The sequence below is a fragment of the Thamnophis elegans genome, chromosome 10 (assembly GCF_009769535.1).
Source record: "Thamnophis elegans isolate rThaEle1 chromosome 10, rThaEle1.pri, whole genome shotgun sequence".
NCBI lineage: Eukaryota > Metazoa > Chordata > Lepidosauria > Squamata > Colubridae > Thamnophis > Thamnophis elegans.
Genome location: NC_045550.1, coordinates 47086494 through 47104989, shown reverse-complemented (window position 1 = coordinate 47104989; position 18496 = coordinate 47086494). Strand labels below are relative to the sequence as shown.

Below are 18496 nucleotides of genomic sequence, written 5' to 3'. Positions count from 1 at the left end.
GTTAGGTTTCTCCCTGTAATTTCTGCTGTGTTCCCAAGGTCTGTTAGGCAATCTTTCCATTGCTTCATTTGAGACTCATTCTTCTGCTCCACCATGAAATACATGGAGAGTGATGATACACCTTCTAGTCTATGTAGATGACCAGTGCTATCCCTTTTCCTTCCAATGCCATCCCTCTCAGCCCTAGTAGCCCATTTTGAAGCTGCCAGGACTTGAAAGAAGAGAGTTGTCCTGCTAGACTGCAGCATCTATTGGCACACCTGAAAAGTAGGTGGTATGTGCAGGTGGTAGGTCATGGAGTGAAATGGGAGAGATCATGTTCCATCACGTAACCCTTCAGCATCAGTCAGCTGGTTTTTCATGATACTTTGAAACATGTGTTTAGCGTCCATTTGAGAGTGTGCTAAGTTCCTCTTCAGATTCCTTCTGAAGACAGGTTTACTGCTTTTTTCAGAAGAATGTGACAAGTGTGCTTGGAAGTAGCCCAATGAACATATGGCAAGGGTGTGGAACAGGTGCTTATTGGGAGTTCTTTTTATAACCATTCCCCAGTGTATCTGTCAGATGTGAAGCCTAATTTTAACCACTGGTTTGGGGTTCTTCTGAAAGATCATACAACAGCTGACAGACAAGTGAGAGTTCTACTAACAACTAGTTGAAGACCTCAGTCAGAGGTCCGCTGCAGTAAGAGAAAGGGAATGGCTCTAACGCGTTTCATACGTCTATGCTACTGCTAATCTAAAGATTAAATTGGAGACTTGGTGAGTTCATGAAACTATATAGTTTGAATTCACACTCTCCTACAGCCCCAAAAGAATGAGCCTGAAAGACAACATACAGGGAGTAGGGGCAAAGGAGGATGTGTACCAGCCTAAAGCTTCAAAAGTAACTTTGATTGAATGATAGATGAAGCAGTTCATATTGCAACTGTAGTAAAGCTTCCATGGCTTGTTGATTGTTTAAAGTGGGGGGGGACTATTTTGAGCTGGGAACAGCCAAGAATAATATTAAATTGCTTCAGATATGCACAGGATGAGTTAAAAGCAACCATATCAGGATGTTAGGACAATAGGGCATGTTTAGCTATGGTTAGGTACAAATGGGGAAATACTTCATGTTTTGTTCTGATATTTCTGTGTTCAAGAGAAGTATTCTTTTTGTCAGTATTTCAACATTTCTGGAACTCTGGAAAAAGAGTCAAGTTTATACTTTGAGTTTAAAACTGTACACTGTGTGCTAAATATACAATTTAGTGCCATGTTTGATTCACCTATTTCAATCTTCAAATGAAATATTACATTGCCAAATATGTTGCATTTGTGTTACTTTTTGAAAATAGACATGATACCAGACTGAAATTTAAAGCCCAGAGTTTTAGTTTAAAGCTGTACTTTGTGCAAAAATTTAACTTTAGCAAATGTTCTCTGGACAAATCTAGACTTTGTGATTTACATATCATGCTGGTTCTTGGTTTTTGATCACCCAAAGAAGACTCTTTGAAGGGAGAATGAGTAACTGAAGAGAGTATGGCATCCCTCTAATTAACTAAGCACGTGCAATAAATTTTCTTTTTCCAACATCTGACATCTTCTCCAAATACATTTACTGAGAGAATAACCAGTTTTAAAATCAAAACGTTTGCCTATTTTTGGGGGGAGGGGGAGGGAAGAATCCAAATTAGTGCCTTCACCAACCAAGATGTAATACAGTAGTACCATGTCATGTTGATACTTATGATATAAGCATGCACTATATAAATAGTCACATAAAGCTAGAGAAATACATTATTTCCATAACAAAGGAAATCACAGTATACAGTACTTACTTTCCACCCCAGTAGAGCTTTGTTGTAATGACCAGACTTGATCTCCTAAACAAAGCAAATTACATTTCAGTTTTGTTCATTCCTTAAGAAATATCATTGTAGCCCCTGTTTTCCCTAATGCAGTTTCACCTCCTACACTGCCAATTTAAGCTATGTCTCTGAACAGAAAGTCATCCAAAAGACTTAGTGCAATTGCTAACATTATGACCGCTACATGTTAAAGTTGCAGGGATGTTATTGAATGCTCAGTCTAATTCTTTTCTTAAGAAAACCATAGTATGAGAGGTTTGAGAAAACAGAGATACCTTATTATCACTACAAATATCTAAAGCACATGCTGAAGCAGCTAGAACGTTCCCATTTGTCATTGGCAATGAATTTGTGCAGCATTTGACAATGCCCATGGAACCCCAGAATAAAACAATACTGTAGTAATATAGTGGTACAATGCAATACGCATCATTCTTTCTTTTTTCAACTGTTCTGTTTTTTTTTCCTTTTTATGTTCAATGTTATTTAAAAGTAGTATTAGTTAACAGAAAGTAGTAAGAAGCAGAAGCAGATGTAACTAAAATTTCATATGATTGTCTCATGAGGTCTCTCAAGATCTTGGAAGTAAAACTACCTGAATCTCAGAAAATATAACAGTTCAGCTATTTGCTTGTATCAGACACCTGAAAACATTTTTGATCTATATTATGTACTTTGGCTTTTTTCTTTCAAAAAGAGAGTGAGAAATTTCTTCCATTCTTCGTTTCCCTGAATGTGACTGACAATTCAGTCTGTGATCTCTCTGTAAAGCACACAGCATGTTGAGCTTTCTAAAGTTTAAAAAAGTGAAAGAGATTTAAGTGAATTCCACTTCCACTTTTGTTTCAATCTGGCAAGTGTTTCTAGAGATTTCTTTTTTTTTTTAATTCAGTAAAAATGTACTGGTCTGGAAAAACGACTCTGCACAAATTGACAGTAGAAAGAAGCAGAATTTTGATGGCCTGCACCTCCCTACCTGTAATACTTTCAGACAGTCAGTCTGTGGAGGATATGTGTTGACACTGCGTTTTCAAATAATTGAACCGGAATGAAGTCAATGGGCTTTAAAAAGATAAAGCTGAAGGGTACCATTCTTTTAAAATCTGCTTGCACAAAGGGGAAGCAAGCTCTAACAGGTACCTACATCAATGTCCGTCAGGAAAAGTGAGAGAATGGGTTTATCCCTTAAACATCCCTCCTTTCCCTTTGCCTGTGAAGGCAAAGACCAAAAAAATGGTAACACTACCATAGATAAGAGTCATAAAACATTATTATGTGACTACACTGCCGTTTATTTTTCTATAAACCAATAGAATGCCCAGATGCATGCATTAAATCAGGACAATCTCAGTAAAATTGGGACCTGTATAAACCTCAGTAGAAAGTTGGAAAAGCTAAGCGGAACATATCTTTTCTAGTTATTTAAAGATATCCTCAAAACTTTGCCTAGGTCCATAAGGGCAAGGTATTGGAAGTATTCCAGCTTCTTAAGCAAACCGTCGATAGAGCAGTTGGTAGAAGTTGGTCTCTGTGGTCTCTTACAGAAATAGGAAGCTCAGAATTAGCCAGGCATGGATATGAGATCAGATCTATAAAGAGTTCTTAGAATCTGAATTATTCTCCATTCTACAGTTAACAAAAAGAGCATATAAACAACAAAACATCCTACCTCCAGCCTTTCTTTTTGATAATGTTTCCCAAAATAATTTCAGCCCTGTAAAAATAAAAACATTTCATCCCTGTAAAAATAAAAACATTTACAGATCATAACATCCATGTGTTTCATTATTCACAATACTTGAACAGGTGTCACTTCTTTTTGGGGGGGGGGAGCTGAATTGGTTGCCAATTTATTTCCAGGTGCAATGGGGGGGGGCAGCTGAAAGTCAGAGTGAACCAGTTCTCCTGAACTGGTCCGAACCGCTAGAATCCCACCCCTGCAGTTGGGTTCCATGTATTTAAAAATACATTTGGTGGGACCAAGAAAAAGGGCATTCTCTATAGGCTCCCTCCTTATGGAAGATCATTCCTCCAGAGATAAAACTGGTCCCCTGCCCCACATTGCTTTTCTGAAAGACTCTCTAGATATGGTTCTGTCAGCAACTTTGGAGACCCTGGGTTGATATAGAGCTGATGAAGTGGCTTGTTTGATTGGATTTGTCGCTGCTATGCCGAGGGTGGGGAGAGGAGGAATGGGTTTTTAATTTTGGCTTTTTATTGCCATATATTGACCACAGTCACAGTGTGTGAGTTTGGCAGCTATATAAATGTGTTTAATAAATATAAATAAACATAAATTCTTATTTAATAATTTGTCATTTAAGTTTGAATAGATCATTCGTTTCCACACTTTAAAAAAAAATCTAATTAATAATTTTGGTTTTGGAACAGGGCAGAAGCACAGAAGTATTTCATCATTTATAACTTCCTAGTTCTATTACGTTCACCAAGGTATTATGCTATGGTTTGAAGTTCTTCAGTTTGAAGACATAAAGGGAATAGAAAAGTCTTTGGTTACTGACTTGTATAAAAAGAAGAAATAAGAGGCTGCTAGCAAGGACGGAAGATTGATGCACATCTCATCTTATGGCAGAGAAGAAATATAAATATAGATATTCAGACACATGGGAATCAATGTTTTATTTTCTCTCTCTCTATTTAACAGAATAATTTTGCTCTCTCTCCAAATGTCTCAGCAGAGTTTGTGTCCATGGAGAGCAAAATGTCACAATTTTTACTCAGAAAATACCACCAAGTCATCTGGTCACAAAGGCAAACCAGTCTGTGGTGCCTTGAACCACAACTGCGGGATATGGGGTATTTTTTGTGGTGTTCAAACTGTTTTGTGAAATGTTTCACCCCCAGAAAATATACTTCCAATATTCCTTTATCTCTAAGCAAGCACCTCCATTTTAAAGTGCAAAGTTTTTTGTTTTTACCTTTAAGGGAGATATTGAGACCAGAGTTTAGAGGAACCCAGGTTCAGAGTCAGTATTATGCAAGCCTTGCTGCATTTGAAATCCCTAAATAAATTCAGAACACACAGAGAATTGCAGAAGTATGATGTATGGAGATCCTGAGAACTGAGATAAACTCAGATAAACAGAACAAGAAGTACATCAGATGGACGCTTATGTCTCTGTGTATATGTTTTGTCTGTGTATATGTAAAGGAACATGGATGGAAACGGGGACATATGGACAGAATTCCCCAAGGCCACTGAGCTATTGCAGAAAAACTCCTTTGCTTTATGATGGTGTCAACCAAGACTAAAAAGAGTGCAGAGAAGAGCAACAAAGAAGATTAGGGGACTGGAGACTAAAACATATGAAGAACGGTTGCAGGAACTGGGTATGTCTAGTTTAATGAACAGAAGGACTAGGGGAGACATGATAGCAGTGTTCCAATATCTCAGGGGTTACCACAAAGAGGGAGTCAAACTACTTTCCAAAGCACCTGAGGGTAGAACAAGAAGCAATGGGTGGAAACTAATCAAGGAGAGAAGCAACTTAGAATTGAGGAGAAATTTCCTGACAGTTAGAACAATTAATCAGTGGAACAGCTTGCCTCCAGAAGTTGTGAATGCTCCAACACTGGAAGTCTTTAACAAAATGTTGGCTAGCCATTTATCTGAAACGATATAGGGTTTTGTGCCTAGGCAGGGCGTTGGACTAGAAGACCTCCAAGGTCCCTTCCAACTCTGCTATTGTATTCATTTGTGTTTAAGACGAAAGCTGTGCATGAGCTTGGCCTGGTTGTGATCCTTTCTTTCTGTTCCCTCAGTTTTGCCTGCTACCATAGTCCAGCTTTGGCAGCCATCTGTCAACAGGCCTGGAGAGAATTTACAAAGAAATGTCTTTTTTTTTTTGAGAGAGATATTTTGTGAAACAATTTGGCTCAGGCAGTTTCCACTAATGTATTAGCAGAAAGGAATTACTATAATCCTACTAAATTGGACGAGGTGAATCTCCTATCCCTCTCGTGTAATAAATGAAACAAATCCCCAGTTTTCCTGTCAGAAGAACAGCCACCACAGTACATACATATCACTGTAAATACAAACCAGTGGTGAAATTTATTTATTTATTTTTTACTACCGGTTCTGTGGGCATGGCTTGGTGGGCATGGCAGGGGAAGGATATTGTAAAATCTCCATTCCCATCCCACTCCAGCGGAAGGAAACTAAAAATCCCCATTCCCTCTCCACTTTTGGGGGAAGGATATTGTAAAATCCCCATTCCCACCCCACTCTGGGGCCAGCCAGAGGTGGTATTTGCCGGTTCTCCAAACAACTCAAATTCTCCGCTACCGGTTCTCCAGAATCTGTCAGAACCTGCTGGATTTTACCCCTGATACAGATGCACAACAGTATGTGAAATAGAAGCATGTTCAAAAATGTGCAATGAAAGTCACAGCACAGAGTTTGGGGTTTAATTGGTGTAAGGAATAACACCAATTCCTGTCCAATGATTTAAGACAGATCCCCATCAACCTAGTACTTTTCAGATGGTTTGGACTTCAGCTCACATAATCCTTAGCTAGTATAACATTATGGCAGTTTCATAAGATTAGCGAGGTGACCGTGTCCCATTTTTAGGTTGCCTGGAATTACTTATTTAGATGGAACTGGCAGGTTAAGAGGGATAAGTTGACGGTGAAATTATGGAGTACACTGAAGCTAGTAGGATTTCTCCTGTAATATTTGCTATGATGACAAATGCCACCGTATCAGTTATGTGAAATGGAGAGAGGGAACTCCTTGCTAATTTTAACAAACACGTTTCTTCCAGCTGACATTATTTTCTCTCTTTTTAGTCCAAGAACATAGGAAGCTGCCTTATACTAAACACAGGTAGTCCTCAATTTATAACCATGCATTTAGCAGCTGTTCAAAGTTACAATGACATGGAGAAAATTACTTACAGCCACTTATGACTATCACAATATCCCCAGAATCATGGGATCAATATTTGGATGCTGGGCCACCAGCATGTATTCATATCAGTTGCAGCATCCCAAGATCAGGTGATCACCATTTGTGACCTTCCCAACTTCCCAATAAGCAACGCCAATGGGACAAGCCAGATTTGTGTAAGAATTGCGGTGATCTGCTTAACAACTGGGGTAGAATAAAGTCAGGCATGACTCTCTCAACAACTGCCTTGCTTAGCAATGGAAATGGAAATTATGGTTCCAACTGTAGTCATAAGTTGAGGGCTACCTGTGATTCTATTCATTCATCCATCTAATCAGTGGTGGGTTGCTGGTACGGGTGTACTGGTGACTGCCCGGAGCACTGGGTACCGTTCTGGTACGGTGCCCCAGAGGGCCCACCCATCTGCCCATCGTCCTTACCTGTATTTGAACTCTTCGGTGCTTCCGCCCACATGCATGGCACGTATGGCGCCTGTGCAATGCTCTGTCGAGCAGCTGGAACGTCGTGGAGCATCGCTGGAGGGTAGGATGCATGCACGTACTACACGCGTGTGCATGCACGCTGCACGCGTTCATGTGGTGGACGCCGGGCCCCTTTGCACTGTACTGGTTGCAAAGGGATCCAGAACCAACCACTGCATCTAATCCTGTGATGGCGAACTTATGGCACGTGTGCCAGAGGTGGCACATGGAGCCATATTTTCCGGCATGGCAGCTTTCAGTGCCGGCATGTGCTGGTTGATATCAACAAACAGCAGATCCCCATGTTTTCAAACAGGTGTTTGAAAACCGCCTAGAGTCCCTAGGGAGTGGGCAGCATACAAATCTTATTAAAGTTGCAAAAGTTGCAAAGGTGTTTTCTCCCTCCTATGTAGAGAGGCCTGGATTAAATGTGGGACTTTTTTTTTTTTAAAAAAGTGAATTAAAGTTTAGTCATTGATCTATATGGTGCCTACTTGCAAAGCCATAATATTTAATTTAAAAATAAAATCTACCTATGATGGAAGAATAGAGGCACAGATACGTACTTTCCAGCTGCATATACTTCTGCTGTGTCAAAGAGATTCACGCCACTTTCATATGCAATGGTCATTAGATGCTCGGCCACCTTTTGGAAATAGAGACATTAAATTAATCCTAGAAATATAATAACTCTCTGTCCTGAGTCTTCCAAATTCTGCAGGAATTACTCATTATGAAATAGTTTCAGAGCTTAATGCTTAATTTTTAAATTATGGACAATGGACCAAATTTAGGATGCAGGAAAGCAGATTGCCACTATTTCTTACCAATATTCATATTTTTGGACCTGGGATCTTTGTTCACACCAATTTCAAGTAGTTAAGCAAGTTAGTTTCCTAACTCAAGCTTGAAACTGCTTCTAATCATCTTCAACATTTACGCTTTATGTGATATACAGTGTACATTGCAATACATACTAAAGTTAACAATTAACTGTTTATCAATTCAGCTTTCTTATGATATATAACTTTTCAATCATGAAAGTGTACACTACAATATGTTCATTAGCATTAAGGAAATCATTAAACTCAATGTGACTTGATTTCACCTACATAAATGGGTATAATTTTATAACTTAAAGTACTATTGATATAAATCATAGGGGTCATCAGAAGTAGGAAATCAATCTGCTCTATTATGTGATAGTGATAGATCAGGTATCTAAGAACAGTAATGGCTGAGAGTCATGATTCCATGGTTCACATTTCATTCTCTCAATAGCTTTGGTATCATGGCTTCAGAGATGTACACAATGCATATCTAATTTTAGGTGGCCCATGTCTGGATCAAAAAATTGCAGGGGTGGGCTTCAAAAATTTCAGCAATGGGTCTCTGCCCGGTTGCTAGGTGGGCATGGGGATGGTGGGCGTGGCCGTGGCTTAGTTGGCCTCCTGCACCACAGTGGGAGGGGGGGCATTTTCGCCTTCCCCAAGCTCCGGAGGCTTTCCTTGAGCTTCTGGGAAGGCAAAAACTGCCTCCCCCGGGCTCCGGAGCCTGGAAATGGGCCTGTTTCTGGCTTTCTGGAACTTCTGGGAGGCCCATTTTCCCCCTCCCCGAGCCTCTGCGTGGGCCCTGCACTTATCTCGCATCCAAAATGGACTGTGTGGAGACTCCTGGGAGGGTCGGGGTGGGGGGTAGGGCAGTGTGGGAGGGGCAACAAGAACCGTTCATAATTTTAGCTATGGGTTCTCCCGAACCTGGGAGAACATGTAGCAGCCCACCTCTGAAAAAATGTACATTATATTTTATCTGGAAATGACCGAGCAATATTGGTCTAAGCTTGGATATGGCATTTCAGGAAGTGGGCAGCAGGAAAGCAGGGAAGGCCACTGGCAGTTGCAAATAAAGGAAAAAAAGATTCTGGGAAGAGCAGGAAGGAGTGAGTCAGCCTGTGCTTGAATTCAAGGGTGGTAGCTCAGAGGAGGTAATGGAAAAGGCTGCATGTAAGCCATTAAGAAGACAAGGAGCAAGGGGAGATTCACCAATCTTGTCAACTAGCCCTCTAGAATTTTTTTGGGGGGGACAAAACCTAGAACAAATCTGCTCAGCTTTAAAGCTTATTCTTGCTATGAGTTCGATGTTACCTTCTTCGGAGACCAACTTTGCCAAATCTCATCTAGGCTGTTATATTACCAGAGATGAAATAGTATATATTCCATTAATATAAATGAGATTTTCTGTTGTTGTTATGATCATGCTTTGCCATATCCTGTTTAAATTTATTCAGACTTCCATGGCATGGTTTTTAATTTTAATGGAAACATTGAAGTTATGTAATTATTTCTAGATTACTCAAGTTCTGTTTTTCTAGGTTGCCACTAAATGACACATCACTCACCTCATCTGAAACTTGACCTCCAAAGGTGACCCAAGTCCCTAGAAAGAAATGGACATTTATTAACATTTAGGACATTAATTTCATAAACCAAAATATATTATAATTAAGAAATTGTTCTCTATAGGATCTCCTGATGTTTGATTTGTTGAGAATCCATTATCTTACGAGAAAGTATTTCAATGATACTGAATTTTAACCATTGTACTAGCTGACCAGTTCCAGCACCCTAAACAGCTTCAACTAAGTAGGGATTCCTTCCTTTCAAACAGAAGACGAATGAAAATGCCCTGGGATTATGTGAATGTTTCCATACCAGTAGCATGGGTAGCTCTGGGATCCAAGCCAGATTTGATAAGCCTCATCTGTTTTTGGGAGCTGAGCTAATTTATTTCTAACTCTTCTTTGGTTTCTCAGAAAAAGCAGCAAATTTGGCATTTTTCTCCAATGTGCTCCAATTTGGCATCCATTATAAATGGTTTTTCCCCCCACTGGGGAGAACTCTTGTCACACTCTGGCTTATGAACTCAAACGAACTATTACTTTTCTCCCAGTTCACCAATTCATTCCTGCAACTTCTTTTTCTTTATATACATTGGAATGGATTTGTTCCCTTTCCCAATCCATCTGCTTTGGCATCCTGAAACCAATCCCTGCTCACAGGACATGCTGACATGCCATCAATGCATCTTCACAACTTGCAAGTAGTTTGTAATGCAACAGCCAAAAAGTGGCTATGAAGCCTTTGGATATTTCAGTTTTACATTTTTTGTAAGCTGATCTTCCCTTAAGCCAATGGTTTTCTAAACAAACCACAAGAGAAGTGAACAGAAATAAAGACACTGAAACCATGTACCGTTGTGTTTGTGCTAAAAAAAAACAACCCCATGCTTCTTTCTTATGTGCGGCAAGACATAAGGGGATTTTTATTAGTCTAAAGTCACTAATAATTCAGGAAGTAGAATCTGATTATATGTGACATTTTTTGTATCTTTGCCATTAGATTCAAATTTGTATCATCAAATTTGTTTCTCTTCTTTTTTACAATAGATAAATAAGGAATACAATCTATTTGCAATAAATTCCATGGAAAAAATGGTATTCTACAAAAGCAAGCCATTTCCACAAAAGTGTTCATCTTTTAAATTAATAAACAAATAAAATGTCTACCTTTCTCAAAGTGAGAAGCTAGCACAAGAAAACCAGGCCACTTCATCAGAAATAACTAAAAATATCCCCGTGCTTAAAGTACAGATCAATTTTTATGTTGAATTTTTTGTAGTTATAAAACAAGCATGCGAATACAGCAAAATATCTAATACATTTACCATATAATTATAGCTTTGTTTAACATCGTTCTAAAGAACACATTTATGATTTCTACAATACAGGTTTGTATAACCTGGAAAATGGCAACGCATACACACATTACTTGCTCATTGCTACAGGTAAATTATTCTGAACTGTCTTAAAGGCAACTGGACTTTCTTGAAGAAGTTTCACCTATCATCCATTCTTCAGTTCTGATGCTTCTAAGATAAGAAATGAAACGTCTTCAAGGAAAATCCAAGAAAGTCCAGTTGCCTTTTGAAAAAGCACCTTTGGGTTACAACCAGGACCGGGATGACTGAGAATCTCCATAGACTTCTGAATTGTGTTATTCAAGTACACTTGCAAGAAGGACTGACCAATTCTTCAATTATTTCTCCGTAGTCATGTGGCTGGCATGACTAAACACCAAAGGCATACGGAAGGGTGTTACCTTCCCACCAAAGTGGATTCCTATTTTTCTACTTGCATTTTTTTCGGCTTCAAGCCGAAAACACCAGCCTGAAGATGGTGAGTGAGACCTCGCCGAAACGTTGCCAAGACAATCTCAATCTTACACAGGAAATGACCCGAATACAACAAGACCAGCATACTTATACCCGTGAAAATCTACGAAAACACGTACTATATAATATCTGCCATTGAGGGGAAAAAATCCCTTCCGTTGTTTAATATACAGCGATAACAAACTATTAGACCTTGCTGATCAGTAAAAACTGAAATAGTCTTTGTTTCTGTTCTCACCGGCAAGCTTTACAGATTGTGATATGGAAAGCAGAGTGCTGAAGTGTGAAAAATTGAATTAAAACATCACCCTTTGCACATTGTTACCTAGTTACCATGTCACTTTGATTCAATCACAGTTACAAGGCAACCTCAAAAGATGCCAAATCCAGTGTATGCATGCTCTAATATATAAGCGTTTCAGGGCTTGAACTGGAGGAACCAACTGGGAAATTTTATAAAGCACCATTTCGCAAGAGTACTGTAATGAGTAACCTAATATTTTCCTGGCCCAGAAGTCTCTCAAAATTCCACATTACCGGTAGTTCTCAACTTATAACTACAATTGAGCCCAACATTTTTGTTGATAAGTGGCACAGTTGGTAACTGAATTTTGTTCCATTGTAAGAACCTTTCTTGTTATTAAGTGAGTAACATGGTTGTTAATTGGATTGGGCTTCCTCATTGAGTTTTCTTGTGAGAAAGTCAGACAAGGTGATCATGTGACTCTGGGACACTGTCATAAATATGAACCAATTGCCAAGCAGCTGAATTTCATGTGATCCTGGGGATGCTGCAATGGTCACAAGTGTGGAAAATGGTCTTAAGTCACATTTTTTTTCAGTGCCATTGCTACTTCAAACAGTCACTAAAATAATTTGTAAGTCAAGGACTACTTGTAGTCCACTGGTCCAAAATGTATTTATATACCACTTTTATAAAATATATCAATACACCCATATATGATCAGGATAGGATTATGGAGATAATTAATGGAGTTAATGTAGAAAACAATATAAACCATAGAGTTGAATAAAAATAGTGTGGTAAATAACTTACATCTCCTTCTTCTGTGGTCAACTTATGTCCCAAAGCACCAGAGGGCAGGACAAGAAACAATGGATGGAAACTAATCAAGGAGAGAATCAATCTGGAGTTCGGAAGAAACTTCCTAACAGTGAGGACAATTACAGTGGGACTCTTTGCCTTCAGAAGTTGTGGGTGCTTCATCACTGATGGTTTTTAAGAAGAGACTGGACAGCCAGCTGTCTGAATAGTATAGGGTCTCCTGCTTGAACAGGGGGCTGGACTAGAAGACCTCCAAGGTCCCTTCCAGCTCTCTTCTGATTGATTGTTTTTTTTGTGGAATAGTATAATATTATGCATCAACTAAAATTCTGACAGATTTCTATCATCTCTGAAAACTTTTAATTTGAAGTGTTCTTTCAAAGCTTAACCATGAGGGGACAAAGTAATTAGGATTCTATTTGTGTTTCCCACAAGGTTTGTTTTTGCATTTGAAATAAAGATATTTCAAATTTTAACATTTATTTCTTCCAATGACTGTGGCACCTCCAGATATATTGGGACTGTGTTTGAGAGAAATTTCAGACTATGGTCATACTGGTTACCTGAGGTTGGATGAAGAAAAAAAATCACCAAAGATGGACAAGTGGAAATGTTTGTCCAGTATTGCATATTCTCAGCTATAGTTAATTCTGACCTATATTCACATTCATTTATGGATATGTAAATTTCTATGGATTATTGTGCACGAAGTCATTTGTGTATACATTGCATTCAATTTATGCTAATACATGCTTTTTTTTTTTTGCAAATTCATTTCCCTAATAGTTTTCTAAAACATTCTTATGCATATTTTGATGGGTAAAGTTTATTGCAGAATGCAAGAAGTGCAAAATCTGAAGCTAATTATATTCTAAGACATACAAATTCAGCAAGCAAAATAGCATGGCATATTAGGGTGAATTAAAGAAATTCTATGCTATTCTGTGGAACAAAATGAAAAAAAAACCTGGATAGGTGGTAAAAGTGATTGACAGAGCAAATGTAAAAAAAAATATCACACAGGAATGAAGTAATACTAATAATGGTAGTTAAAATATACACAGTACATACTTTTTCCAGCTCTAAAATATGCTTTCACAAATTCTTTACTTCTCTATGAAAGCTCTTACAATTCTTCTTTAAAGACAATTTTCATTATGTTTATTTCTATAATAACGTTAGCAAAGAAAAGAGATAAATCTTAAACCAATTCAAAAGCAATTTAAGAAAAGCAGTTATGAACAAGACTTTAAAGTATTTAAGTATAGAGGCAGAGGTAGAGCACAAATGCTTTTGTCCATAAGTTAGAATATGAAAACCCAGAGTATAAAAAGGGAGCATACTAGTTGATTGCTTCATCTGGCTATTGTAAAAGGGTCTCTCAAAACAAAATCAATCAATAATGTTTTTGAAACAGGTGATTCTGAAGCAATATTATAGCCACAAGATGAATAATTTGTTTCAGAGTCATAATCACTGTATACAAATGGATAGCTGGAAGATTTACCGTAATTTAATTTACTTGATTTAGGCATCACCCGACTCCAAATGACTCAGGTGGTCTTTTGGGGTCTATCTTTATGATAGGCTGGCCTTAATTTGCAATGGCATAAATGAAACTTAATACTTATAGCCTGGGAGTGAGTAAACTAAAGTTATACTGTATAATATAATAAAATCCTGGGGAGACAGCAACCTCTGGGGCACATAGCTTAATGACTTATACATGGTAATTAAAATTATGTTTTGGGTCATTATGTCCATTGTTTTTAATGCCAACCATGCAAAATGTTGTCTCCTCAGACAAGCATCTGCACTCTGCACAGATTTATGTATGATACAAATGTTTATTATAAAATATAATATATCACATTACACCCACATCCATCCATCCATCCATCCATCCATCCATCCATCCATCCATCCATCCATCCATCTATCTATCTATCTATCTATCTATCTATCTATCTATCTATCTATCATCGTTTAATAATTGCAACTGCTAGTAAAATATCACCAAACTTGTAGGATCGGGTCACCTTACAAGGCATAATATTCAATTGTTTTGGAACTGTAAGCTGCCCAGGGTCATTCCTTGAGATGGGTGGCTATAGAAATTGAATAGATAAATAAACAGATCTCCCTTCTAGACTCTTCTACTGATATTTTATGAGACTAAGAAATCCTGCCCCATCAGATCTCCAAAAATGGTACAATGCAGACTGAAAGGAATAGACAATAGGAAGTTTGAATCGGATCCCTTCCAGTTCCGTTCTACGCCTCTGATCCAGAGGAATCTTGAAGCAATTAAGATGGATGGATAGATGGATGGATGGATGGATAGATGGATGGATAAGTGAAATGTTGGTTGATGGTAGAGCTTGGGATATAGGGAATACATCATTGAATTGCTATTTCCCACTGGGACTGCATTGTAATATGTCTTGAAGAAATCTTCTTCCTTATAGATTTGTTAATCTAGATCACAATGCCTACACATAAATAATTTTATAACAAAACATACATTTTAAAATGCTTTTATTCCTGAAATACTCATGTTATAGGCCTAAATTTTAAAAAAATCATGTTTTCTAAAAAAATTGGGGCAGTACTACAAAATCCAAATAAATGAGGAATAAATGTAAATGTATAAATGTAATCAAGGATTCATGGATCAGATTAGTTTATTCTGACATATTCAATTCTCAAACATCCTTATTGTTATAAATCTAATTGCAAATCCAATATATGTTCCCAAAAGCTGAATGACAATTTCAAAAAAGAGAGAAATAAAAAAATGTAACCAAAACCCTGTGTTCAACCATGTAGACACAACCTATTCCCCTCCTCCTTGCGACTTAAGTGTTTTGCAGAATGATTTCACCAGAGTCCCAAAGGTGTTTTCTTCAAGAGGCAACTGGACTTAACTTTGTTTTTCCTTGAAGATGTTTAGCTTCTCATCCATATATTCCCTTCAGTCACTTGGTCATTAGCACTCTTCCTGAGAGTCACTGAGGCACTTGTGTGCCCTCAGGGTCCTCCAAATGGCCTCAACGACTCTTAAAAAGAGTGCAAGGAATATGAATTCTTCCATTCTCCACCATTCAGTCAGAACTGAAGAAGCACCTTGGGTGAGAACCAAAACATCTTCCACGGAAAAAACAGTGAAAGTCTAGTTGTCTCTCGAAAAAAAGCACTTTGGGGATAACCATGACCTGGTTGACTGAGAATCTCCATTGATTTCAGCAGAAACCATCACACTGATTCAAAATGCTGGGTATGATGGCAGTACTATTAAAAAAAAAAAGACTGCACTTCACTCCCTCCCCAAGTTCTGCATATTCTTACAGTCTAACTTCCCAAAGTACATGACTCAGAATCTGGAGGAGGGAAACAATGTACTGAGCTAGTTTGGAATCATTAATGGATTAAGCATTGCTTCCTTAGAGCAGCACACATGTAGCAAACAGCTCCCAAATATCAAATGTTTTGAAGCTTGCTGTTAAATATGTTGTTACTGAAACATTTTGGACTTAGAAACCACTATAAACACTCAACACTTCCAATCGATTACCAGCTGAAAGGAATGAAAAAGCCAATTAAATTTCTCACTCAAAGAGCTGTCGGAGGAAGATCATATATGCATTTCTCCTTCTGCGGTATTTCCAAGGGGTTTCTTAGCATTCGGGACCACCCATGCAAGTATTTATAATAACTTTGTAGCAAGCAGACATTCATTTTATTTCCAAAGTTAGGATTATACAAAAGAAATGCCTCTTTTGGGCTATGCGAATGAAATGTATTTTATATAAACAAAACATTAAAAGATAGAATAGCATTACCTATCCAGGTGGAATTTTTGTAAAGGCAGAAAAAAAAGTACAAATAATTATTTCCTATATATTGAACCACAGCCAATAGCATGGTAATGGCTCAATATCTCAAATATATTGAAAAAGAAAACAAACTGTAAAGAAAAATATTTATTAAGCTTTAACGATTATGCATAGAAAACCAATTCCAATAAACCATCTCCAAAATCTTCTAATAAATCTAGATTTTCAGAACTGACATGATACATCAGCTTCAGTCTTATTTTAAATGTTTCCAACAAAGACAAAAAATTTAAGATCAAAATCCTTATAAAACAGCCTTTCCCAAACTAAATTTCTCCTCACATATTGGACTTCAACGCTAAGAATTCCCAGGCAACACAATCCTTGGTAATATTGATTAGGGATTCTTGTAAGCTTAAGGAATTTGAAATGTTACAAAGCATATAAAAATTAAAAATAGTAAAAATATACAAATAATATAAATCATGTCCATAGGTAATAGAGTCATTCCATCATGAAAGGTCATCAGTCAAGAAACCAATATACACTCTATATATAATCCTTGGGCTGCAGTACATTTGATTCAAATGATTGAAGCTGGTGCAGACTCAGAAAGGCGAAACAACAAAATAATTTTGATACTAGAAATCTGGGTGCCTAGAGTAATAATTAGCCAAAGGCAGAAGAGAGGAATTGGCAATGCAGATATTGAAGGGATAACTGGCTTTCAACTTTTTAAAATCAATTCTCAACAGTAAAGGAACCAGCAGCACTCGGTAGAGTAATAAAAACCTTAGAAAAAGGTATTCACTGGTGTGTCTATACCTACAAACATCAAAATGATGCAGGCAATGGTTTTCCTTGAGACATTTTAATGTTTAATGGTTTCTCTGGAACAGTGAATAGAACACAGAAAAGGTCTGTATGCCTGTGAAAGAAAAGCATTTGTGTTGATGAAGAAGCGTGAAAACCATCTAAGACATTTTTGTGTTAGCAGTAGCACTTAGATTTATATACCACTTTACAGTGCTTTACAGCCCTCTAAGCAGTTTACAGAGTCATCCTATTGCCCCCAACAATCTCAGTCCTCATTTCACCCACCTAGGAAGGATGGAGACTGAGTCAACCTTGAGCCTGATGCAGTGGTGGGTTCCAGATCCCGGTGCAACGGGGCCAGGCGTCCACCACATGTACTCGTGCTTACCGCCCACGATGCTCCAGCTGCTCGGCTGAGCATCGCACAGGCACCCTACACTCAGTGCGTGTGAGCGGAAGCCCCGATCGGCTCAAATACCGGTAAGGAGGACGGACGGGCGGGTGGCCCTCTGGAGGACCATACCGCAACGGTACCTGATGCTCCCAGCAGGTACCGGTACACCCGTACCAGGACGTACCGGTTGTATCCCACCACTGGCCTGGTGAGATCTGAACTGTCAAACTGCAGGCAGCCACAAACAACAGAAGTAGCCTACACAGGACTGCACTCTAACCATGGTGCCACAGTTATACAGCTGTTATTCTAAGCAAGATTGAATATAAAGACAGTTTTCATAGCATTTGGTCCAGTGAAATCAAGTGCATGCAGCATTGGCTAGTTAGTTTATCCCCAAATACCAAAAGAGAATAATTCATTTAATTTGGTACAATCAAAAGTCCACTTATAATAAAGAAGGCAAATAATGATTATTAGCCATTTGCACCACTTGTTACTGAGATGTGGCCATTGGCAGCAAAGATAGGGAGCTCTTCATAATGCTCCTTCATAAAGGAGCCGAGGTGGCGCAGTGGTTAGAGTGCTGTACTGCAGGCTACTTCAGCTGACTGCTAGTTCGGCAGTTCGGCTGTTCAAATCTCACCGGCTCAGGGTTGACTCAGCTTTCCATCCTTCCGAGGTGGGTAAAATGAGGACCTGGATTGTTGGGGCAATATGGTGACTCTGTAAACCGCTTAGAGAGGGCTGAAAGCCCTATGAAGCGGTATATAAGTCTAGCTGCTATTGCTATTGCTATAATGTTGCCAGAAACAAAAAATTGCTAGGCTGGGCCAGGAAGGGACATCAACAGCAACAATAATTCATGAGCATATATCTAATGTTACTATTTTAATTTTATT

At 38.4% G+C, this 18496-nt stretch overlaps 1 protein-coding gene across 3 annotated transcripts in view; it reads right to left on the bottom strand.

Annotated features, from left to right (window-relative positions):
• The window catches only part of KCNAB1 (potassium voltage-gated channel subfamily A member regulatory beta subunit 1), a 189521-nt gene that overhangs the window by 44717 nt on the left and 126308 nt on the right, over positions 1-18496 (bottom strand). For all 3 annotated transcript variants that reach the window (XM_032225554.1, XM_032225555.1, XM_032225556.1), the window contains exons 3-6: positions 9651-9688; positions 7819-7898; positions 3525-3569; positions 1826-1870 (exon numbers count right to left, since the gene is read on the bottom strand). In XM_032225554.1, the coding sequence (XP_032081445.1) occupies positions 1826-1870; positions 3525-3569; positions 7819-7898; positions 9651-9688 (208 nt within the window). The remainder of the gene's footprint in view (positions 1-1825; positions 1871-3524; positions 3570-7818; positions 7899-9650; positions 9689-18496) is intronic.